At 41.0% G+C, this 25810-nt stretch overlaps 1 protein-coding gene across 9 annotated transcripts in view; it reads right to left on the bottom strand.

Moving 5' to 3' along the window:
• The window catches only part of TRAPPC9 (trafficking protein particle complex subunit 9), a 534676-nt gene that overhangs the window by 444642 nt on the left and 64224 nt on the right, over nt 1-25810 (bottom strand). For all 9 annotated transcript variants that reach the window (XM_064442029.1, XM_064442032.1, XM_064442034.1 and 6 more), the window contains 3 exons: nt 19216-19361; nt 9664-9749; nt 155-281 (listed from right to left, as the gene is read on the bottom strand). In XM_064442029.1, the coding sequence (XP_064298099.1) occupies nt 155-281; nt 9664-9749; nt 19216-19361 (359 nt within the window). The remainder of the gene's footprint in view (nt 1-154; nt 282-9663; nt 9750-19215; nt 19362-25810) is intronic.

Here is a 25810-nt window from a genome sequence, read left to right as displayed (position 1 = left end):
AAACAGATTTCTTCTATTATTTTGTTTTTTCTTTTACTTACTGAGGAGGATTCAGAGTGGCAAATATATGTGTGTCATACAAACATGTAATCCACCGAGATGTAAAGCACATGGTTGTTTTGCTAGGAAGAGAATGACTGAAGACATCCCTTACCATTGACAGTGATCTGTCCAGTAGTTTGAGGAACACCAACAAGAGTTACTGGGTAGAGACCAGATTCTGCAGGTAGAGAAAGAGCTGCAGGAAGAGATTCGAATTCTACTCCTGTTGTCAAGAGACCCTGAAAAAGTCATATTACATAGATAAATCCCTTTATGATATACACTTACATTTTTATGACATATACTTACATTTTAATCCTTTGCATTACCTCACCTAAACTTTTACAATTTATTCCAGTTTGCTTATAGCAGTTATTTTGGTGTTTAAGTTTCAGTGACTGAAGCATCCTTCTAGAATTACGGCAAGGCTTGTATTTGGGATCTGTGGTGGGAACGATGTGTGACAAACCAGTACAAGTTTATACCCAAGCACATTAAAAAGAATGAGTGGTATCATCTGCATGGTGTTGTTTTGTACCTACATTTAATTGTACCTGTGACCTTACTTATATATTTGCTTGTATTTTGGGCAGTGGAAATGAAACACCAATAGCAGCTCTTGCTTAGCTTTAATTAAAGGTCCTGGACAGAAAGTATTTATCTATGGGGAGAAAAAAAATTGCAGTATTTACAGATAATAGAGCAAGTCTAGCTTTACTATCCAACCTAAGCATCTCAGTGAGTTGAAATAAGACGTCCACTTTGCTAAATCGACCCTCTATCAAGCCTAGATGCCTGCAGTTAGACTGTATGATTTACTCCCTTAGTGTATGTCAGAGAAATATCTTAGCATCCTAAATTTAAAACATGGGACAAAACAAGAAATGAAGGGAAAAAAATTATTTTCAAAAACTTTTAAACACAGCATTATTGTCCTTAGCAGATTGTTGGGGGGTTTAAGCTTGGTTAATGAATTTAGGATGCCTGAACACAGAACATACTATTACAAGCAAGAAAGTTAACATTGCAAAGGACGTAAGTCTAAGTTACCAGCTGCTTTTCTATACACACAGATTTTTATTTTTATTTTTTAATAAAGATGCCATCCAAATATCTCCATCCATTAATACACTAAGTGCAACTGGATTAAACCTCAGCTCCATGAGGATGCTTCCCAGGAACTCAAAACTCTAGGGAAGAGGTAGATACTATTTTTGTAAAGGCAGATGAAAAAATTCATGGTCTGAGCCACAGAAAACCACAAAGAGACTGAAGACTCAACAAGAAGTTTAAGAAGCAGCAGCGTTACCTGCATAGTGCCAGAATACCAGCATTGCTTTCCTTTGAAAACATCTGATTGCCTAGATTTAATTCAATTGGGTTTTCAGTGGTGCACCTCCAACACTCATGCCAGCTGTAAAAGGCAGACTAGCCCTCTTACATTTCTAGTTCTCAATTAGAAATTAGGAAAATTGATACTTGTATAACAAGTACTTAAACACAAATGGCACCAACGCAATAACCCAGCCAATGACTGAAACTTGACCTTTCCTGTACATTAAGTCTTAATGGCCCGATTTGCATTGGGACTAACCACCAGCAAGTCTTCTTCATGCATTTCCTAGATATTAACCAAAATCAACCCACTAGCAGTCAAAGACTGAACTAAATTAAAAGCCGTTATCAGAATTTCTTCCCTCCTCAGAAGGCAGCGTGCCTTCTGGAAAATTAACAAACAACTGTCTTTTATGTACACACTACATAATGACTAAATAAATGCTTTGCACCTGAGATTTTTAACAGCAAAGTCCTAAACACACCAGAAGCTTAAGAAAGCAAACTAGACATGTTTGTCAGGTTCTTGATTTCTCTTCTACTGAAGGTCTGAAGTCAAGATTATCATATACTCAAAAGCTAAAAAAACCTTTCGTTCTAGTGATTAATTCTTTGCAGACTTGACACTGTTGAGACAACACCTAATTCAATCAAAGCTATTCTTGCTTTGTGGAAAGGTGTGTTAGTGAGTTATCGTTCTCTAATATTGCACAAAATTCAATGTCATTTCACTTGGGTTGTAAGAAAATACCATGTCACACCCTCACTTCTACCAAATTTTAGTTTTCCCTCAGTTTCACATGGAGATTTCAGCTGTCTGAAACAATCCACAAAAAAGCAAGCAGAAATGAATTCTGAACTCCTGTGCATTCACCACCCAACGTATCGGAGCACTGATGCTTTTTTATTCCACTTCATAAATGCAAGCTTGGTCACTACTTCTCAAACAGGTACATTTATGCAGCTGGGAGCTTAAGCAGCCCTTGTTTGCACTCTTGGGAAATATACCGTGCAATACTTCAGAGTAAAGAGATCAAAATAATTATAATCATTGCAATAACTAGATAACACAAACTAATTTTAGATATGATGCAACATGAATGATTGCATGTGACTGAATATGAAGCTTTCTGGTGGTATTCACCCCACAGAAATAGGGTGAACATTCACACTTCAGTACTGGCTTAGCCTCAGTCTTCATCATAATCATTCCGCTTTTGCTTTGGCTGAAGCAAATCATAAACGCTCTGAAACTCACTTTTAAAACAGGTGCAGAAGGCTTTGTAAGATTATTTCAGTCCCAAAAGCGCTGAACTATCACTTGGTCAAATATACATTTCAATTATTCAGGATTCACCTCAACTAAATACTTTCATCCAAGGACTTAAAAAAATCAATGACAAAAAACCCCACCAATGTCTCGTTTAGCATCAGCTATAGCAAGTGTACATAAACAGAACTAACTCATCTTCCTACTCTGAAGCAGAGCCAACTCCACATTAACCATCCCAGCATGTTTGTCTAGGGATTTTTGGAATTCCCCTCAGTGGCAGTCTCTAAGAAGGGGTTAGGTAAATTCATGCAGGGGTTGAACTGGAAAGCCTTTCCAGTTCAGACTTTCCCCTAATACTACACTGGAGTTACCTTGTAACAGTTAATCCACATTGTTATTTCTCCATTCCTAGCTACCCCCCAAATTAGCCAGTGTATCAAATGCCTATAAACACACATGCATCACTAAGAAATAACAACATCGTTGCAAAACCATATTCAGGTCACTTTTCTGAAATATGGGAAGCTCCTCATTACGACAGGGTCCTAATTAGCCCAGTTTTCCTCCAAGGAGGAGAGGGAAGCAATGAGTAAATACAGCTTTTTCCCACTTTCTTACTCCTCTGCCTCCCATTTGTAATCAAGCTGGACGTCAGGACATAGATTCATACATTAATTTCACTTCTTGCAATATATACCGGACTTGTGCTCTTACTTAATACATCCCAGCAATTAGACATCCTCCACTCTCAAGCTGGATTGAGGGGGGACATTTCCCTGAAAGCCTTTTATGTTCCTGTAAAGGAAAATGTAACCTCAAGGCAGGGCATAAACCAGCAGAGTGCTGAGAAATGCATCTAAGGTAGCCAAGCGTGCACATACGCAGGCTGCCATACGACCTTAAAACTGCCAGTCAAAACCTCACAGCCCAGTGAGAGTTTTGATCTATGACACCAGTGAGTTCCCTCATTGAAGGGAATTGAGGCTTAGAATAGACCAGAGCCAAATCAACCTGAAAAAACTAAAGATCTCAACTGTGGAGGGGAAAAAATAGGGAAATGAACTGCGAAGAATTAAATAAATCAATGGTAATATTTTTAAAGGCTAATGGTCATGGCTCAGGAAAAGCAATGAACGCAACCCAGCTGTCAGAGAAAGCATCTTTCTCACCAAAGGAATTAAACTGAGTATGGTAACAGCAGACAAAATCCAGACAAACATCAAGATCAAAAAGGCACACAGATGCATCTGGAGTACAATCACCCAAAATATGCATGTGCTTATGGACAAGAAAGAAGAGTTGCTAGTACGAGAAATTGCTAATATTAAAATGATTTAATAACAGTAGAGAAAAAAAGTGGCTATATACAGTGAACATTGGTCCCTAACCCCTGAAATTACATCAAAATGACACCTTAGATCATGCTGATCACAAACACAGCATGTGGATCACAGATAACTGCTGAAGCAAAAGAAGTACTCAGCACAATGTATTTTTCTCGTAATGCACTAAGAATGCATTCTTGGTCTCTTCTCTAACAACAAAAACCATGAAAACAAAGAGCTTCTCTAGAGAACAAACTTAAGGGAAATGCCAAAACACCTGCACTAAGCACATGCTATGCCTGAAATAGAAATAAAAGAGCCTCAAGTGTATTATCACACGAAGGAGAATACAGCATTCATTTCTCTCACTATTAGAGTTTTACTATTCAGTAAAACTTCAAGATTTTAAAAGTAAAGATATTAAGAAAACATTAAAACTCACTGAAATGGAATTAAAAAAACAAACACAAGAATAAACCTCAACTAGGCTTCGGAGTTCCAGACATAGACTGAAATCAAGATACTCACCCTTAAAAGTTCACCCACACAAGTAAGTGTAAAAGACAATGACATATCTAGTATGTCTGAAAGACAAGTTTCAATATTGCTATTTGCTGGAGAGCAGAGTTCGGCAATATTTGCCCGACATTGCCCTCTGGTGCCCAAAACGTTTTTAGATTAACAGTGACAATCAAATGAAAGCTGAAATACTGCCATATCCTTTACCTAAACCCATCAGACACACACACAAAAAAAAGTAAAAATATTAAAAAACAAAAAAGAGGAAATAAGTGTTAGATTTCTTTTCCCTTCAGTCGTCTACCTTATTTTAAGTGAATATATGCACGCTATTATCAGGGCATGTCTTTCAATCACTTCGAACTTCGATTTAGTTCTAGAGAAACAAAAGAACTTGTATATAAATGGCAGCATTTGGGGATGCTGTTAAAACAACAGGAGTATGTAACTGCTTGTTTTAGGCTTACTTACCAATCCTGAAATGCAGTTACCCTTTTTGTAAAGTAACGCTGCCATCCAAAGTAGTTTTCACATTGAACAAACTTGATACAATGTGGTCAAATACTTTACACAAAAACTGTCAAGTATTTATTTAAAAGGAAATTTTTCCCTACTGTTTCTAGTAAGATTATTTTAGGCAGACCTAGAAAACACCTAACACGGTTTTTTATCCTTCGCCCTCACCTGCTTTGTCTACATCCTTGCCCAATACAGCTTCAATTAACTGTCATCTATCAGTAAGTAAATATTTTCTCAAGATGGCAGAAACAGCACAAAGATGTGAACTCACTAAGGAGCGGTTTGCGGAAACAATTTAAAAGATCATAAGCTAAATTATGGGCTGATTATACATAAAGATTTATCAAAAATTTAGATGGTATTTTTAAACATCAACATACAGCTCTTGGTCTAGTATAGACTGAAGTTTACAAAAACAAAATATAACAGCCATTCTTCTACCATCATTAATCAAACTATCACACTTAAATTGTCTTCAAATAAACACAACATTCCAAACAGAAGGAGAACTACAGAAGACTTTCTTTTTGAATAATGAGCTTTTAATACTATAAACTACATTTCCCCTGTGTTTTGGCGTAGTATTTTTTAGTTTCTCAATATTATTCAATTATTCAATACAGTTTACCCTTCTCAGTATATATTGTAGCCGCCTTACAACCACAGCTATATTTTCTACAGTAAGTGCAGAAAAAATGGTTTCACTCAATAAGTGATTCAAAGAATTCATAAGCCTCAAAATTTCTCAGGTTTTTTTTTCTCTTTAATATGAAACTTGAGAAACAAAGAAGAAAAAGTAAAAATCTCAGAGGACTTAACACACTTTACAGTGCAGCTTCACGTGCATTTTATTTTAATAGTAGATCTCACTAGACTGTACCATGATTTACTGCCTTAAACACTTGTCCCAAGATACAGACTAAATCCATCAGAGATTTCTCAGAATTTCTGGGGTTTTTTGAAGGCCTGAAATCTGAAGGTCATTTTTTTCTGGACACAAAAAAGGCTTAATAACTGCAAAAGAGATAGAAGCTATCATTCACATACCTGAACAAGTCTATACAGAAATCAATATTCCTGGGGAAAAAAAGTAAAGTGTTATATATACTTATTTACAGCTGAATATCACATCTCCTGTTAACTTCAGCTCCACCACCAGGATAGGAAAGATATTCTGTCTAAGCCGTTGCAGTCAAAGCCAGTTGGGCTCATTTTTGTCTCTCTCTCACTCTGTTGATTTAAGGTACCCACTAAGTTTTATTAAAGCACTTCATCTGGTCACCCCTATGATCTCTCCTACTTCGCTTATTGACTAAAATACACAGTTATTGGACCTAATCACCTCCACATTCCATGATTAAACACTTTTGTTTGTCATTTTACAGATGCTGTTGCACCTTTCAATGGATCAGCCTTCTAACTACATCGACGAAACAAAAACATGAATTAGGAAAAGTAGTACAGAAGTGGGACATGCATGAAGAATAGGTATCTAAATAGAGTCCCAAATCATGAATATGCATGAGAGGGAATAAAGAGCAAGAACAACAAAAGATGGGCAAAGAGCTCTGAGAGCAATTAAATAAAACAACAAAAAAATCAACTTTTCAGACTGTATGGAGCTTATCGTCTGAGCAACACTGATCAAAGTCTTGTCTCGCCAGTCTCATGTCAGCTCTAGAAATTCATTCTTTTACTTACGCGTACGTCAACTAAACTACATGTACTTAGCATGAATACTTTAAATAATAAAAAAAGCTAGAGAAGCCCTTCCATGAGGAAACATTTGCCTCACAACTTGTGCTCAGTACTAGTTGTCTGCCATCACAACTTTCAGCCATAATAAACAGGAAGACACATTAGGAAGGGTATCATGATAAAAGTTTGGATCAATGCTTCCAGCATTCATTTACATGAAATGAGTAAGCGAACAGAACAACAAATCATGAACTGAAAGACAAGGGAAAGAGAAAATTAGAAAAAAAAAAAAAGACTATATATTTCAGGACAGTTACATGTTGATGACTGGTGAAACATGAGAAGGGTAAAAGCAAAGGAAATCAAGCAATGGAGAACTCAGAGAGAACTGCCAGCCACTGGAAACAAGCCTGAGCGAGGAGTCATACCGCAAAGGTAAGGTGCTGAGTCAGACAGAAGGAAAAAAGTTGTGAGACAAACAAGCTGAAACTGCTACTAAATGACAGGAAAGAATACGCTTGCTATGAGAATGATTCTGTGAGACCAAGTAATATGAAAGAATGTGATACATCATGAGAAATCAGACAAGAAGGGAGCATGCGGACTGCAGGCATGAGTACATGTTAATAATAAAACATTTTAAAATATTAAACAACGTTTTGAATTATTAAAATAAAAACAAAAGAGTTTATTCTTGTGGTAAAGTAATAACTATTCCCACATGCTAGAAAGCTCACAGATGAGACTGGAAAATCAATTCAGGCTGGAAGGAGAAGCTGGCGGTCCTCTTGCCCAGCCCACTGCTCAAAATAGGGCCAACTCTGATGGTAGTTCAGGTTTTTCACTGTCCTATACACTCAAGTTTCAAAGATTTCTGAAGATGGAGATCCTACGTTCTCTCTGGGCAACGAGTTCCCGTATACGATCACCCTTGTGATAGGAAAAAGGGTATTTTTTGTTAGGCAAGCTTTCCATTGCTGCAGGGTGCTCTCTGATTCTCACCCTTACGCTGGGCACCTCTGGGAAGAGCCTGGCTCCATTTCCACTGCACCTTCCCAGATTGGGATCGAGGAAAGCAATAGGAATTATTACCCCAGTATTCTTCTAGAAACTGAACAGATGCAGCTCTTTGAACCTGTCCTCATCTGTCATATGCTCCAGCCCGCCAATCATCTTGGCAATTCTGCTGGACCGATACCAGCATGTCAATATTTCTATTGTACGAGGAGCTCAAAACTGGGCTCGGTTCTAAAGACATTGTCTCTCAAATGCCAAATTGAGGGGAATAATTACTTTCCTCAACTTGCTGGCTACAGTCTTGATACCACAGACAAATCAAGCAAAATCAAGTAATTTCTACCAACGAGATGACATTACCGCACAGCAGAATTTCTCAAAGCACTCTATTTATGGAGCACTGACTAAAGAATTACGTTAATCACTTCAATTATTTGTATCTAGTTTGCATGCCTGCTTCCTCTTTTGCTTACCAATGAAACTGAAATTCATTATTAATTCAAAGACAGAACTTTATGATGTTACCAGTAAAAAGAAGTATTCACACTACTACAATTAATTTGCTCAGGGAATGGATGAAGAGCACATCTAGGCAAATAACTGTATTCTGAGTTCTTAAGTGTATGTAAGCACTCATAAGAAATTTCCTAATTAAGAAATTATCCAAACCCAGTTTTTTTAAATATATAATTGCATCATTACTTACACAATACAAATTAGACTATAAATCAAAACGTTCTTAAATAAATCAATTCCTATATAGGGTCCTTCCTCATGCACGGCGTTACAATTACTTTTTCTATTCATTCCTACCAATTTGGAATACTTCTGTGAGGGTTAGACTAGATGCTGCTGAAGAAACCAGTGCATTAGCCTCCAGGAATGAATTTTATTATGCTATAAGCACAATCTTTGGGCATGTTCATTTCCTGTGGAAAAACACTTTATTATATGTTGCATATTATCAGTAATTTAGGTCAAATTGTTTGACTAGCCACTGCAGTAGATCTATCGATAAAAAAAACCAAAAGTCCTAAGCAAATAAATATACGCCGATTCATTTAGCCTAAAAGAACAATGGGCTTTAAGAGACGGGATTTATTTTTTAAAGCAATATTAAAGGTAAAATATTGAACATAAAGGACAGCACTGGATTAGGACTGAGCGGAGATGATGTTGGTTTGGTAGTTAGAGGACTTTTAACCTTTAAATGGATAACATTATTTTTAAAAATTGGCATAAATAGAGGGGGGAAAAAAACAAATTTACTTTGTTTCAGGACACACTGCAGGAGCCCACAAAATTAATATCATACAGTCGCCTCAAGCAGTAGATGGCTTGGGCTTGATCCTTCAAACTTTACATGCTTCTCTGCTATTTTAGCCTTTTTTTCCTCCCTCCTGATTATTTTAGCTTACGGTGTTTTCAAATAACATACACCCTTGGGAACAGCAGACCTGTGAGCTGAAGCTTCTATTACAAAGTAAAGCTTCTCAGAAGTAACTATTTAAATTCCTTGGATTTTTAAAAATGTGGTCAAAATCGGAATTTAAAAAGCTAGGATGAATACAGATTTTTAAATTACAGTAGTAAGTATACACTAATTATTAGGTTTGGGGATATAATTATTACTTGAAAACCAGTGTATGTAAATTATGTAGCGTGGTTCTAGTCAATGCAGAAAGGTACAGAATTGATCTACAGGTCAGTAATGGTAAAGCATTTAAACACTCTGAGTGGCAGAGACTTTTCGTTTCAATACCTCGTTACCAACAAATATGAGAAAATTGACAGTACCACACTGTTAAACTGAGGTTGTACTGGCTTAAACACATTTTTAAACTATTTTATTTATAGAAAACCATATTTGAAAGTTCCACTGAGAAATTTTTCAGAAAAAAATAATAAAAAGGGGAGATTTAGGAAGATACATACCATGTTTTCTACTCGGAGCTCAAAAGGCATAGGGTTGTACACCATCAACTGAACTTCACATACATCTCCCTGGACCCACTGGAAATCTGTGTGAAATGATTATAGAATCAATGCAAGAATTACCTAATCATAGTGGTTTAAAAAAGTAGCATCAGCTGAACTGTCAGACTGCTATATGTTCTTTATGTTCTAAATTAACATCTCTGTATAATCTTCACAGCCCAAGTCCTATTCTAGTGCATTGTGAGACATGAGCTATAAATCACAGGCAAAGCAATGGGTTAAAGGACTGGAATCGTTCATTAATACAGTAACAGCGCTCCAAAGACCCAGTGTGCCAACATCACATTGGCAAAATTAACTCAGGCATCAATTCAAAACAGTACTTAAATGCAGACTTAATGTTAAACACTTAAAGGCCTACATACTTGGAGTTAGGTACAGAGTACACATTGCCTTGGATAATTAAGACTCAGATAAAAATCAACCAGATAAGGAATAAACACAACAGGAGGAAGGAAATTAAAAATAATGGAAGCAAATCTTAATATAGACACAACTGATGATACGGAGTAAATAAAAGATCATTCTAAATTAAGAAGGAAATAACTGTTCACCAACAAGATGCCACCTTAGTTACCTCCAACTAATTTTCTTTGGGAAACAGTGAGTAGTTTGGGAGATGCTGTGGGAGGGGAAGATGACACTAGGATCTACAGATTCAGATTTTTCTGAGGTTCACAAAATGGAGACTTTATGATAAAGCAAATTATTTAGTAACTTGTGAAAATACTTAGGAAAGACAATGAACAAAAATAGGTCAGGTAATAAGCTGTATTTTCAGTTTGCATCTCACTACAAGTAACAAAGGTTCAACTTTAAAGACACTTCACCCTGCCACATTTAAAATGTGGGTGGTTGTTTTTTTTTAATTTAAGGAGACGAGAAGTTTATGAAAGTGAGGTCAGCAGCAGAGACACAAGTTCTGAGGAACTGTTCAATGCAGAAAGATTATTTTACATCAGCACTTCATTATCTTTTCAGCCCACAAGATCCTGTCTACCTTCCAGATTTCTCACAGTTAACCACATGCACCTGATGTTCAGACTTAAAACTGAATGTGACAAGGTTCTCCATACAAGCTGAGGGCCTGCAGTCCAAATAAACAAAAGGTGGTTTAACTGTAGTTGTTAAATAAAACATGACTATAAGCTAATCTATAAGATACATGAATTAACTTTTACTAGTTTACTCAAAAAGTTTAACATACGTTACTAACACTTTTTTCTAGGTTATTAGAAAGTGTCCAGTAAAAAAAAAAAAAAAAGGATTATTAAGATTGTGGTTCACAGTTGAAACCATCTGTACTCTGACTGTACATTCACAATCATTTACTATCTGATTATATTTTGTGAGCAATATTGGAGAGCTCAAGGGAGATATACTTAATGCAAATGTTTAACTCCAATTAATGCAAGTGGAAATTAAAAACATACATTCCAAGATATTAACAGGTTATACTACTATGAAACCTGAAAAGCAAAACTGTTGGTTAAAACAAAACATTCAAAAGCACAACTGTATGAGATGCTCTGTAAATTTATTTAACTGCTTATTAGTGTCCATAATGTCTTACACATTCTGCAGTCCACAAAGGAATCAGTTACTCCTCTGAAGAGGTATTGTACAGAGCTTCAAAGGTATCTAAGCACTGAAGCCCAGTTATGGTTACCTATATCAACGTAGGCAAGTGGCAAAGAGTGGCAAAGTAGGCACTTCAGTCATTCTAAATGAATTTCCATATAAGAACGACCACAAGACTGGAATGCCTTTTCTGAAAATGCTTTCAATGCAACCACATAAAAAGCGATTTTTTAAAAGTCAAGCTACCAGAAGAATATTTTGGGAAGTCTTGATTTCATCCTACTGTCTCTAAATAAACACACACTGTTGTTTTATCTGATGCTTTAATTTGTCTTTTCTTCCAAAAAGAAAGGATTCTGGGCTCATTTCTTAGTTTTTTGAGATGGGATCCATCCCTCAGCGTGCAACACTCCCTGAACTGCCTCCTTACAAGAGTACTGAAACGGCGGAAAGCTGATGCCGGCAGCAGCAGCCAGTTAAAAGCACAGACTACTGTCCCCTACTTCTTTTCCATGTGGGCGCCAATGTGGTAAAGCAAAACCCGGGCAAGATCAGGAGGACTCCAGAGCCCTGGGGGCACAAGTGAAAGGGACAGGTGCCTGAGGGATCTTCTGCTTTGTCTTGGAAGTCAGAGATCAGGGTGCAGGCAGAAGCTGATGCATCATGCAGATCAGTACCTGGCTTTGTGGCTGGTGTTGTCACCAGGGTTTTGGTTTCTACGATCATGGGATGGCCTTCACGAATACAGTGTATTGAGGAGAGACACATCCACCTATCGAGGAGAGGCAGGAGAATCTTCGCTAGCAGATTGGCTGACTTGGTGAATTGTGCTTAATCGAACAAACTTGGGGTGGTAGTGTCCTAAGCTGTGACAAGTGTAACGTCCTGCACCTGGGACGACATAACCAAAGAGCCCAGTACAGGCCAGGATCTCACTATTGCTGGGAGCAGCCTTGCTGACAGGGACCTGGGGTCCTGGAGGACAACAAGCTGAACCGGAGTCAGCAATGCACTGCTGCAGCAACAAAGGCGTTGCTAGCAGAGACGGAGATGTGATCATCCCACTCCACTCAGCCCTTGTCAGGCCGCAGCTGGAGTATTGTGGCTAGTTCTGTTCCCCACAGTTCAGGAAAGACACAGACAGACTGGAGAGGATCCAGAGGAGGGCTGGAGAACCTGCCTAATGAGGAAGGAAGGACTGAAGGAGTTAGGTCTGTTCCTGGAGAAGAGAAGGCTCAGGGGAATCTCACCACAGTATTCCACAGCTACAAAGAGGACGGAGGCTACCTTTACACAAGGAGCCACCTAGAGAAGACAAAGGCCAATTGGGTACAAGTTTGGGTACTGGTAGAGATTTCATCACAATATAAAAAAGAAATTTTTTACAGTGAGATGTGTCATTCACTGGAACAACCTCCCCAGGGACGTGGTGAAGTCCACATCATTAGAGCTTTTCAACATGCAGTTGGACGAGGTGCTCGATGATCTTATCTAGGCTCCCTTTCCCATGAAAGGTTGGACCAGGGGATCTTTCTACGTCCCTTCCAATCTGGGCTTTTCTGTGATTTATTTGCAGGAGGGAAAAAATAATATATACATACACATATAAATATATCTCATCATCTCATTCCCTCAGGAAAACATGACTATTCCCTACCACCACCAAAAAGACACTCCTGTTTCTAGAGATCTCACTATGCCTCTGGTTTGCTTTCCTGAAGATCTAGCTACTCCATGTAAAAGACACCAGGGCAACGCTACAGAATTGCTTCCTTGGGGGAAAAAGTTTTGAAAGGAAAGGTAATCAGGTTATATGGCCCTAGGTAAAGAGCTATATTTATCTCATCTAATATAGGTATGGCATTAGTTGCCAGATTTACTATTGGAACCATATTATACATTCTTGCTGCTTGAGACTACCAGCGCTTTAAAACAAAAAAAAAAAAACACTTTATGTCAAAAATCAGTAGGTTTATTTCTCATGACTGGCGTACTATTAAAGCAATTCAACCAGAATATAATTATCCCATTTATTGCTTCCAATCAGAAAAGCTTATCAAGCTGAAAGCTGAGAACATTTCCTCAAGACTTTCTAAAGGGTTTTGTTTCCCTTTGGTTTGGCAGCAGGGCTTGATTTGCTGTGCTGTAACAGTAATTTAACCAAAATACGGCTTATATATTTCCATGTAAGAAAAACACAGTTCATTTGTTATTGTCATTGTTTTTAATTAAATACATGTCATTAAAATATTCTCATTAGTTTCAAAGTTTATTAAATTTCTCAGCTTCTTGCAAAGGAAGTATCTGGTTTCATTTTTTACATTCTTTTGTTTGCAAAACTTTGAATGAAACATTAGAGGCTTTTAGAAGTAAATGTACTCTGTATATACTTGAAAAGACAAATGCTTTACAGGATCACAAGCAGTTCAGATATCTCCTTTGCCGAAATAAAAACCTAAAAGGAGGAACTGCTGTGGATAATATAAAACTCCTATGGCACACACGGCACATAAACAAATCCTAACTTGAACTGTTTAAAAAAGTGCAGGTTCCTTTTGTAGCCAGCACAGAACAAGAATCCTGCATAATACAACTGTCTGACAAGATTAGCAATAAGGTTTTATTTAAATGAAAAAAACATGACAAGGTATACCTGAGAGATTAAACACTGAAAATTTAATTGGGAATCAATTTTTAAACAAATTATTAAGAGAAATAATAAGAGCCATTTTCCAAAGAAATATTTCTTCAACGAGAAAGCACTTTAAGATGCTCCCACAAATCTACATTTTTTTAAATTTCTTCTTCTTTACTTAATTCTTATCTTTTTTTTTTTTTTTAATTTCTTGTCCTTTGCCTTTGAAATCAAAGTAATACTTCAGCAAACCATGGCCATCCAAACTGCCAGACAATAATCCATACCTCTGCGTACTTCCTAATTCCTCATGTTTCAATTATTTATTAAAAATATGCATCATCATAAAACAAAATAGAAAATGTGCATGTTCTTCTCCAGGAGAGGGATATCATCATAATCAGATCGACAGCATGGGCAGATTACATCCAACATCCAACCTAGAAGACTGTGTGGAAAAAGCCTGCGGCTCACAGGTTACAATGAAGAAACAATACAGAGAGATCCTCCGAGTACTGGCTCCACAGGCCAGGCACAATCCAGATGAAGAAGCCAAGTGGTTGCTACGCTGCTGAGAAAATTAATTTTGAAAGTAGATGACAGAGGACCGTCGAAAGAGTAAAAAAGGAGAGAGGCAAGAAAGGCGGAGTCACAGAGAGCAATGCAATACACTGCAATGCAAATACACTACCACTAACGAGACAAACACAGAATATGGGAATTGGAGAACGATCCCCACCACTCTCATCTGCATTCATGCTGGAAAGGGGCGAGGAGCAGGGGACAGGAAATGCAGTTCAGGTGCTGAGGAGCGCACGTGCTACTCAAAAGTTTTGGCTCTAACTTATTCCTGACCTACCTATTTGAAGAATTAGATGGAGCGATTACTGACAATGACCTGCTAAATGCTTAGTATCTTACAATCCAAGGCATGATACATAAATCTAACAAATTCTGATGACCTTTCAAAGTACATTTTTTTTCTACTTTTTTTTTTTTGTGATTATACGATACTAAAAACAGTAACTTAAGGACCCAAATTAATATAAACACCATTCTACAAATTTCTGTATACAAGTTTTTACAATCAGATTTATTCCACAGCCAGGCAAGTCCTTTTTGTACTGACACTAATGCTTACGTTAAAAATTATCATGCATGTCACATACACAAAACCAATAAAAAAAATCTACCAATATTTGCAACTTAATCCATGATAGAAACAAGACTTGTAATCTATTTCGAAAGGCACAATTACTGCACTGAACAGATTTATAATAAATGAAATAATCCTCTAGCAGAAAAATACTGTAGTATTCTAAACATTGTTTATAAGGCTTCTCTGATTTTTGCTGAACTGTATTTAAGAAAAACTGACTAATCAGACTATTAATCATTCTGAGTTTCAGTAAAATCATAATAGGATATCAGCTAGATGCATTTTTTTCTCCTGAAAGAGATAAACTGAAAACCAATTTTAACATCCCAATGGTCTAACAGTATTAATCAACAATAAATTAAAAACAAATTTCTCTGCATGATGAACTACCATAGTCCAGTTTCATAGAATCATACAATCATTGAATCATTAGGGTTGGAAAAGACATATCAACACGTCCAACCATCAAACCAACACCCCCAGGTCTCCTAAACCATATCCTGAAGTACCACATCTACAGTTCCCTTGAACACCCCCAGGGATGGTGACTCCACCACCTCTCTGGGCAGCCTGTTCCAATGCCTCACCACTCTTTCAGTAAAGACACTTTCCCTAATATACAATCTGAAGTTCCCCTGACACAGCTTGAGGCCATTTCTTCTCGTCCTGTTGCTTGTTACTTGAGAGGAGAGACCAACACCCACCTCAATAAAACCCCTTTTCAGGTAGTTGTAGAGAGTGAGAAGGTCTCCCCTCAGCCTCCTCTTCTCCAGGCTAAACAACCCCAGCTCCCTCAGCCGTTCATCAGACTTGTTCTCCAGACCCTTCATCAGCTTCGTTGCCCTTCTCTGGACACACTCCAGCAACATAATGTCATTCACTCAATCCCCTCATCCAGATCATTAACAAAGATGTTAAACAAGACTGGCCCCAACACTGAGCCCTGGGGAACTCCACTCGTGACCGGCCACCAACTGGATTTAGCTCCATTCACCACAACTCTCTAGGCTCAGCCAGCCAGCCAGTGTTTTTACCCAATGAAGAGTACACCTGTCTAAGCCATGAGCCACCAGCTTCCCTAGGAGGATGCTGTGGGAGACTGTGTCAAAGCCTTTGCTAACGTCCAGGTAGACACATCCACAGCCTTCCCCTCATCCACTAGGCAGGTCATCTGGTCACAGAAGGAGATCAGGTTGGTCAGGGAGGACCTGCCTTTCATGAAGCCATGCTGGCTGGGCCTGATCCCCTGGTTGTCCTGCACATGCCTGGTGAGTGCACTCAAGATGAACTGCTCCATCATCATCCCTGGTACTGAGGTAAGGCTGACTGGCCTGTAGTTCCCTGGATCCACCCTTTAGCCCTTCTGGTAGATGGGCATCACATCGGCAAGTCACCTGGGACCTCCCGTTAACCAGAGCTGCTGATAAATGATGGAGAGTGGCTTGGTGAGCACCTCTGCCAGCTCCCTCAGTACTTTCGGGCAGATCCCATCTGGCCCCACAGACTTGTCAGCGTCCAGGTGGAGCGGCAGGTCATAAACTGCTTCCTCCTGGATTATGAGGGGTTTGTTCTGCTCTTGTCCCTGCCTTCCAGCTCAGGGGCTGAATACCCTGGGGATAACGGGTCTGAGTGTTAAAGGCTGAGGCAAAGAAGGCGTTAAGTACCTCAGCCTCCACCTCATCCTCAGTGGCAATTTCCCCTCTGCATCCAATAGAGGATGGAGATTCTCCTTCGTTCTCGTTTTGTTGTTAATGTATTTGTAAAAACATTTTTTGTTATCCCTTCCAACAGTGGCCAGATCGAGTTCTAGCTGGGATTTTGCCTTTCTAGTTTTCTCTCTGCATGGCCTAAGAGATCCCTGTACTCTTTTCGAGTTGCCTCCCCTTCTTCCCAAAGTGGTAAACTCTCCTTTTTTTCCTGAGTCCCAGTAGAAGCTCCACATTCAGTCAGACCAGTCGTCTTCCCCACCAGTTCATCTTACAGCACTTGGGGACAGCCTGCTCCTGCACCCTCAAGATTTCCCAACCAGTGCCCTGAACAGGGCAAAGTCTGCCTTCCAGAAGCCCATGGTAGTGGTTTTGCTGACCCTGCTCCTTACTTCGCCAAGAATTGAGAACTGTATCCTATCACGGTTGCTAAGCACAAGGCAGCCTCCCACCACATCTCCTCTCTAGTCAGCCTGGTTATATCCCCTTCAAACTTTGATCCTAGTTTAAGGTCATCTCAATGAGCCCTACCAACTCGCGTGCAGGAACCCTTTTCCCACTTTGAGACAGCTGAACTCCATCTGACACCAGCAGGCCTCTTGCTGTAGAAACCTCCCCATGATCAAGAAAAACAAAATACCACCGATGGCACCAGCCTCTGAGCCACGTGCTGATCAAATGAGTTTTCCTGTTTCTTTCAGTATTTTTCCCTGCCACTGACAGGAGTGAGGAAAACACTACCTGTGCTCCTGATCCTTCAACCAGTCACCCCAGTGCCCTCAAGTCCCTTTTGATCGCTCTTGGAATTCTCTGTATAACCTCGTCACCACCCACCTGCACAACCAAGAGCGGGTGATTAATCAGAGGGCCCTACCAGACCAGGGAGTTTCGTAGTAACATCTCTGACCCAAGCCCCACGGAGGCATCAGGCTTCCCTGTGGGATGGGTCTGGTCTGCATCTTGGGCCCTTTGTTCCCCTCAGAAGGGAACTGCCTACGACAATTACCCTCCTTTTCTTCTTAACAGAGGCAGTCATAATGCATGGGGCTGACCAGCTCTCCCTAGGCAACCCCCTGGATGGACCTTCACCTACATCCTCATTTGCCTGGCCCTCAGGTTCCAGAGCCCCATATCTGGTGTGTAAGGGCAGCTGGGAAGGTGAGGGAGGCCAGGAGGGGATTCGCCTGTCGCCCCAAGCAGGGACTTGTTTCGATTCTGCCTTGTCTCTTGGGTCCTCTCCTGCTTGATGGCGAGAGGGTAGGGGATCCTCTGCTCCTTGTGGAGCCCCCACCCGCTGCCTTGGCCCCAGGGATGGTAGGGTGCGGCTCCACCAAACTATCTCCCTCTCACACTCCCTGATGCTCCTTAACCTTTCCACTCCCTCCCTCAGCTCTGCCACCAGGATGAGCAGATCATTCACCTGGTCACACCGCAAGCAGCTGTTGTCTCTGCTGCCCTCCGGTACGAATGCCAGGCTCAGGCCCACCCTGCAGCCAGAGACCTGGACAGCTGCATGGTTGTGTGGGGGCTCTGCCTGGGTCACCACAGTCCTTCTGGTGATGGCTTTTGGGCAATTGGAAACCGTAGCTGGGTCCTCTCCTGGAGGGTGATGACCACTAGCTGAGTTACCCTGTAGAGCCAGGAGCGGGACTGCACCCTGCCCGCGCAAAGTACTGTGCCCGCACCCTGTTGGCCTCGCTCTGCCTGCGGGCTTCTCTTGTACATGAGGGTCTTCGTTGGCTGTCACTCATGTCCCAACCCATGCTGAGTCAGAGCTGCTGCACGTCAGGAGCTCACTCGTTACTGCTGTGGGCGGAGGAGGGGCCTGGGTACCCTCTCTCTCCCTGCACTTTTGCCTTTGTACTTTTGCCACAGTTTTGCCACTTTAGGAAGGGTCCCCCAGCATTATCCTCCGCTCTGGAGCCCTTCACCCCAGTGGCTTCGCTGAAAAATGGATTTTGCAAATTTCCTATGGATTTGCATCTTTTGTCCAAGAAACTGCAGCTCATTCATCCTAATTTCTTCATGTTCGTGATGACACCCTTATTAGAAAAGGGGAAACCCCTACAGTGCATGTAGATCAGGGCACCGCTCATGATACCTGGCTAACCTGGCTGCTGCCAAACAGAATGTGTCACAACTAAGTTTTCCCTGGTTTCTCTTTTGTTTGAGAAGGAAATAATACCAGTTTATCTCCTCTGAAAATCAGTTTTATCATCTATGAGATTTTTTTGCTCTTTTGAATTTGGAACTGTCCCATGGAGAACAAAGCTTTGCTCCTTCGGAACTTCAGGCTAAAAAGCTGATTATTTCAAATACAAGAAAGTCATGTTCAGGTTTGCTTTCCTTGACCAAGAAAGATTTTCTAATTCAACAAAACAATGGCAAATACTGCAAAATATTCTTACCTATTTTCTTGCTTCGTTCTTCCCCACGACTGTGCGCAATAATTGGAGAATATATGAAGGGGCTTTTGGTTGACACATTCTGACCAAGTAGACTTTTCATTTTGTGAGGTCGGAGACTGGTTGGGAGGTTCAGGAGCTTCACAGATCTGTTGAGTAAATATAATTTTAGATATGGTTGTGTTAAAAATGAACTGATAAATACTAAATAACACTCTCTCCCAGCTCAAGAGGTAAGTTTGGTAAGTTCAGTTGGTGAGAGGGAGCGTAGCCATGGCATCCACCGGGCGGAAGGCTCTGTCCTCTGCACTAACCAGAAAGGATGTGTCAACCCAGACTGAACTCCCAAGAAAACACACAGCCATGCAGGTCTCCGGCTGCAGGGAGGCCACCAGCTTGCACTGGAAACAGATGGCAGCAGAGAGAACAACTGTGTAAGGTGTGATCAGGTGGACTATCTGCTTGGCCTGGTGGCAGAGCTAAGAGAGGACATAGATAGACTGAGGAGCATCAGCGACTCCGAGCAAGAGAGAGACTGATGGAACCATGCTCTGACCTCCCGGAAACCTGAACAGGGTCAACTACCAGAAAGAGCCTGTGATCAAAGAGATCCAGTATCATCCCCCCACCAGGATGTAGGCAGGGTCTTAAAGGGGAACTACAAGTGGAAACAAGTCCACAATCAGGGCAGCAAGAGAACCCTTCCCTTGCCCACCGCATCCCCCGCAGACACCCCTGCACAATAGGTATGAGGCTCTAGACGCGGAGGACCAGTCAGTGGATGATGTGGGTGCCGATCTATCTATATCAGAGGAGTTGCCAAGATCAGAAACACCTACCCCTCATGTTACCACCAACTCCACAAGATAAAAAAGATGGGTCATAGGTGTAGGAGACTCCCTTCTGAGGGGAACAGAGGGTCCAATATGCAGGGCTGACCTTCCTCATAGGGAAGCCTGCTGCCTCCCAGGAGCCCAGGTTGGAGATACCACTAGGAAACTTCCCAGCCTGGTATGGTCCTCAGACTACTACCCGTTACTGCTCTTCCACGTGGGTGATGATAAAGATGCAGTACATAGCCCAAGGGTGATTAAAAGAGACTTCAGAGCCTTGGGATGGTTAGTGAGGGAATCTGGGGCACAGTTTATTTTTTCCTCCCTCCTTCCAGTTGTGGGCAGTGATGTGGAAAGGAACGGGCAGACCCTATCTATTAGCACATAGTTCCACGGCTGGTGTCACTGACACAACTTTGGGTTTTTTGACAATGGGATGGCCTACACGGCACCAGGATTGCTGGCGTCAAATGGGAGCTATCTTTCTTAATGGGAAAAAAGAGGGTCTTCGCTCAGGAGCTTGTGGGGCTCACTGACAGGGCTTTAAACTCAAGGCGAAGGGGGAGGGGGAATATATCAGGCTTGCCTGTGACAAGCTGTGGGATGATACACAATGGTTAGAGGGACGGGCTGCTAGTGTGAGCCCTTAACCTGTTGCCCAGAGGCGTGCTGGGGACACTGCAGCACAGTCAACGTCTTGTGAGGTGAGCTGGGGGCTTCTGAGGTAGTAGGAGCCAACAAGGAAACTCCTGTGAAACACCTCAGGGGAAACAAGGGGTCTTCCACTAAGAAGGAGACACAGCCCACAGCCCAGATGAAATGCCTCTACAGGAATGCACACAGCATGGGAAACAAACAGGAGCTGGAAACTACTGGGCTGCTAGAAAGCTATGAACTGATTGCCATTACTGAAACTTGGTGGGACTAATCCCATGACTGGAATGTGGCTATCGATGGCTACAGGCTGTTCAGAAGGGACAGGTGAGGAAGGAGGGGTGGAGGCATTGCTCTCTACATAAAGAAATCAATAGAGTGTGAAGAGCTGTCCCTGAAGAATAACCATGAGCAGGTCAAAAGCTCACAGGTAAGAATCAGAGACTGAGGCAACAAAGGGAACCTTGTGGTTGGTGTCTCCTAAAGGCCACCTGATCAAGGGGAGCCTATTGACAAAGCCTTCTTACTCCAGCTACAGGAGGCTTCGCACTCGCAGGCTCCCGTCCTGCTGGGGGAGTTCAACCACCCTGACATCTGCTGGAGAAGTAGCACAGCGAGCTGTAGGCAATCCAGGAGATTCCTGGAATGCATTGAGGATAACTTCTTAAGCCAGGTAATAAGCAGCCCTACCCAAGGGGATGCAATACTGGATCTGATGGTCACCATTGCAAGTGAGCTCATTGGTGACGTCATGATTGGAGGCGGCCTGGGCAACAATGATCATGCATTGGTGGAGTTCACACTCCTGAGGGATATGGGAAAAGTGAGCAATATAGTCAAGACCCTAAATTTTAGGAAAGCAGACTTCCAGCTCTTCACGGAGTTAGTCAGTAGGACCCCCTGAGAAACTGCCCTCAGGGACAAGGGAACAGAACAGAGATGGCAGATCTTTAAGGACATTGTCCATAGAGCACAAGAGCTCTCAATCCCAGGTATAAGAAATCAGGCAAGCAAAGGACGAGACCAGCATGGCTGAGTCAAGACATGCTGGTCAAACTAAAGGGCAAGACAGAAATGAACAGGCAGTGGAAGCAGGGACAGTTATCCTGGGAAGAGCGTAAGGACGCTGCCTGGTTGTGTAGGGATGGGGTCAGGAAGGCCAAGGCATAGCTGGAGCTGAATTTGGCAAGGGATGCAAAGAATAACAAGAAGGGCTTCTACAGGTATGTCTACCAGAAAAGGAAAGTTAAAGAAAGCTTACTCCCCGATGAACAAGAATGGTGACCTAGTATCAACAGATGAGAAGGCTGAGATACTCAACAATTTTTTTTGCCTCAGTCTTCACTGGCAACCTCTCTCCTCACCTCTCCCAAGTAGATGATGTACCGCAAGACGGACACCAGGCAGGTAAAAGCGTCTTTCACTGTAAGAGAAGATCAGGTTTGTGACCACCTGAGGAACCTGAACATACACAAGTCTATGGGACCTGATGAGGTGCATCCCAGAGTCCTGAGGGAATTGGCTGATGTCGTTGCCAAGCCACTCTCCATGATATTGGAAAAGCCCTGGCAGTCAGGTGAAGTCCCTGGGGATTGGAAAAATGGAAACATTGTGCCCATCTTTAAAAAGGGTAGAAAGGAGGACCTGGGGAACTACTGACCTGTCAGCCTCAGCTCTGTGCCTGGGAATATCATGGAACAGATCCTCCTAGAAGCTATGCTAAGGCACTTGGAGGAGAGGGAGGTAATTCAAGGCAGCCAGCATGGCTTCACCAAGGGCAAGTCCTGCCTGACCAACCTAGTGCCCTTCTATGATGGAGTGACTACACCAGTGGTAAAGGGAAGAGTTATGGATGTCATCTGTCTGGAATTCTGTAAGGCCTTCGACACGGTCCCGCACAGCATCCTTCTCTCTAAATTGCAGAGATGGGTGAGCTGTCGGTGGATAAGGAATTGGTTGGCTTGTCACATCAAGAGGGTTGTGGTCAATGGCTCGATGTCCAGATGAAGACCAGTGATGAGTGGTGTCCCTCAGGGGTCCCACAGACAGTGGGATCAAGAGCACCCTCAGCAAATTTGCAGGTGACACCAGCTGAGCGGTGCAGTTGGCACACCAGAAAGATGGGATGTCATCCAAAGAGACCTGGACAAGCTGGAGAGGTGGGCCTGTGAGAACCTCATGAGGTTCAACAAGGCCAAGTGCAAGGTCCTGCACCTGGGTCGGGGCAACCTCCAATATCAAAATGGGCTGGGGGATGAAGGGATTGAGAGCAGCCCTGTGGAGGAGGACAAGGGGTGATGGCTTTAAACTAAAGAAGGGTAGATTTAGACTGGATAGAAGGAAGACATTTTTTACAATGAGGGTGGTGAAACACTGACACAGGTTGCCCAGAGAGGTGGTCGATGCCCCATCCCTAGGAACATTCAGGTCAGGTTGGACGGGGCTCTGAGCAACCTGATCTAGTAGAATATGTCCCTGCTCACTGCAGGGAGGCTGGACTGGATGGCCTCTGAAGGTCCCTTCCAACCCAAACCATTCTATGATTAATGAAGCTGTAAGAGTTAACTCTGTGATATAAAACACCTGATGAGAAGTTACTAGATAACACTAAAAGCATTTTGGAACAAGAAATAAATGACATCCGTGTACTACCTGTTGGTGATACTTAGTGTCCGCATCACAATCAAACGCAAAATAACAGACAACAAGCCAGAGGAGCAGAGAGAAAATATGACAGATTCCTAAATATTTCATAATTTGAAACCTCTTCTGATAGAATTTTGTTACAAATTAGAAAGGAACTTAAAGCAAAACATGTGAGTGATACTTATTTGAGGAAACAAACATTAGATTTGATAAAGTGCTAATAAAAAGGAATTTAATTTTATATATGGATAGAAGTGCTTTGATTTATCCATCAATCTTTTACAAATACTGGTGGATAACCTTTTTTATAGTAATGCATTACAGTGGAAAGAATGTTCTTCAACTGCATGTTAGACAGCTATACCCTCACAGGTCACACATAGCACATGGCAAAGTTTTTAATTCCTTTGTGTGAAAAGCTTCAGTAACCTACATTTTCTAGCCCCTGGCCCAGTCTGACTGAATTCAAATGAGTGACAATTAGGAATACAAAATAATTTCACTAGCTACCCAGAATCTTGTATTTGGAAAAGTCATATTAATTAAAAACAACCTTGCTTAGAGGGGAAATGAAAATAATTTTTATAACCCTAACTCTACTAAGTAAACAAGGGAAGAAAAACTTGGCACCAAGTAAATTTATAGTAGTAAGATAAGTATATAAGGGCAACTAAAAGACACCAGTGGTGAAAAGGAAGAAAATTCTTTCTTCTTTCAAGTATATTACTACGAAAATTAGTTTCAGCACAGGTAAGTCATGAAAATGGGAAGAGCACATCTATTAGAACCAAAAGACAATAAATTCTTTCCTTTTTTATTTGAGGAAATACTAGATTATTATTTCATAGTATGCTATAATGAAATACTTTCCAATGCAACACGCTTTTAAATTCTGAAGCTTCATCACAAGAAATAAAAGTTCACCAAGGAGCTTTCCAGGTTGTACTACAGTATGTGAAATGTGAGGAAAAAAAAAAAAAAAACCAAACCAAAAAAAGACAAAATTCCAAAGGCTAAAAGAAAATACATAAAAATATGATAATTTTTAATGCACATCAATAATGTGCCACGCATCTAGTTCAAAGACAGGATACACACACACAAAAAAAAAAAAAAAGAGTATGAAGAATACCATACTTAAATAAAGGAGAGCTAGACATGAAATACTAGTTAACATGAGTAATGGAACATAAAGATTTTGCCAAGCCAAATCTCGTTCTATTGCTTTTAGGTGTGCGTGAGAAAAAGGTAACAGTGCAATATGTTCCGATTTCACTGTGGCATTTCAATGTTTTACAGTATTTTGATTAAGAAATCTGCATCCAAAATAAGCACCCCACATTAAATGGATTAAAAACTAGTAGACCGTGAAATGCCAACAGTAAATAGAAGTCATCATCATCATCAGTTAATGTGTAGGTTTCTAGAGGGCTCTAACATGGACTGAATCATAAGCTTAGGTTACTCAGTATTGATCAAAACCACATATCCACACATTTATAATTTATGTCTCAAAAATTAACGTTTTAGCTCAAAGAGCTCTGCAGTCCTGCAGCACAGCTATTTTCCAACTAGCTGGACAGCTCTACAACACTAGGTCTACTGCGTAGATGTAACCAGGCTTTATATTTAGACACAACTAATATTTTGTTGGATTATGGGTTTTTATCACTATGGCTTTTATAGAACTTTCAAAATACAAGGGGCAGGGGGGTGGAGGGAGGAGCACAAACAGCAATTCTTAGCTGTTACATAATGTTGATATGAGGTTCCTCACCGCATGGCAAAACAGCAGCAACTGTTTTCAACACTCCAAGCGCAGCTGGGTCAGCGCAAGCTGACAGTGTAAATGAAGCACCTGGATGGTGAGCAATTTCTTAAAGCTAGCCCTAGGAATAATAAGTAAATATAATGGGCTTGTCCCCTTCTCTCAGCATACAAAACATATTAAGTGAGGCAGAGCCCTTCCCATTGAAGTCTTGGTAATCTGTTGCCAAAGTTTTGACTGGCCTCTATATGCACGACTCCTATAAAAAAGGATTCAGTCAGCATTTCCCGTATCTTCCAGACATGAATTTTCTTCAATATTCAGCATGAAAAACAAAAAAGCGCTATGGAATACATCCATTACATCCATTACAATCCACCTCCTCCGTGGTTTAAAGGTTAAGCAAAAAGCAAAAACCTAAGACTAATTCAGGATTTAACATTTCACAGCTAAACACAGTAACTACTTTTTTAGCACAAGTTAAGGGTTAGACTCAAGGGACCTTTAGCGTCACATTTCTGCACCTGGTTGACAGCCAAGGCAGACAGATACCATATACAGTCAGATTAAGGAAGGTAGTTTTGGTTTTATACTGTGTAACACCAAGATTACTCCTAGAATAGAGATCTGCAAGAGGCACTAAGTGGCTGACTTGCTCTCAAAAGAAAGCATTTTGCCTGAAAAACATTTTCATTGA

The sequence above is a fragment of the Phalacrocorax carbo genome, chromosome 2, assembly GCF_963921805.1.
Source record: "Phalacrocorax carbo chromosome 2, bPhaCar2.1, whole genome shotgun sequence".
Lineage (NCBI taxonomy): Eukaryota > Metazoa > Chordata > Aves > Suliformes > Phalacrocoracidae > Phalacrocorax > Phalacrocorax carbo.
Note: the sequence above shows the minus strand (reverse complement) of the source record. Positions and strands in the feature narration are given on the sequence as shown.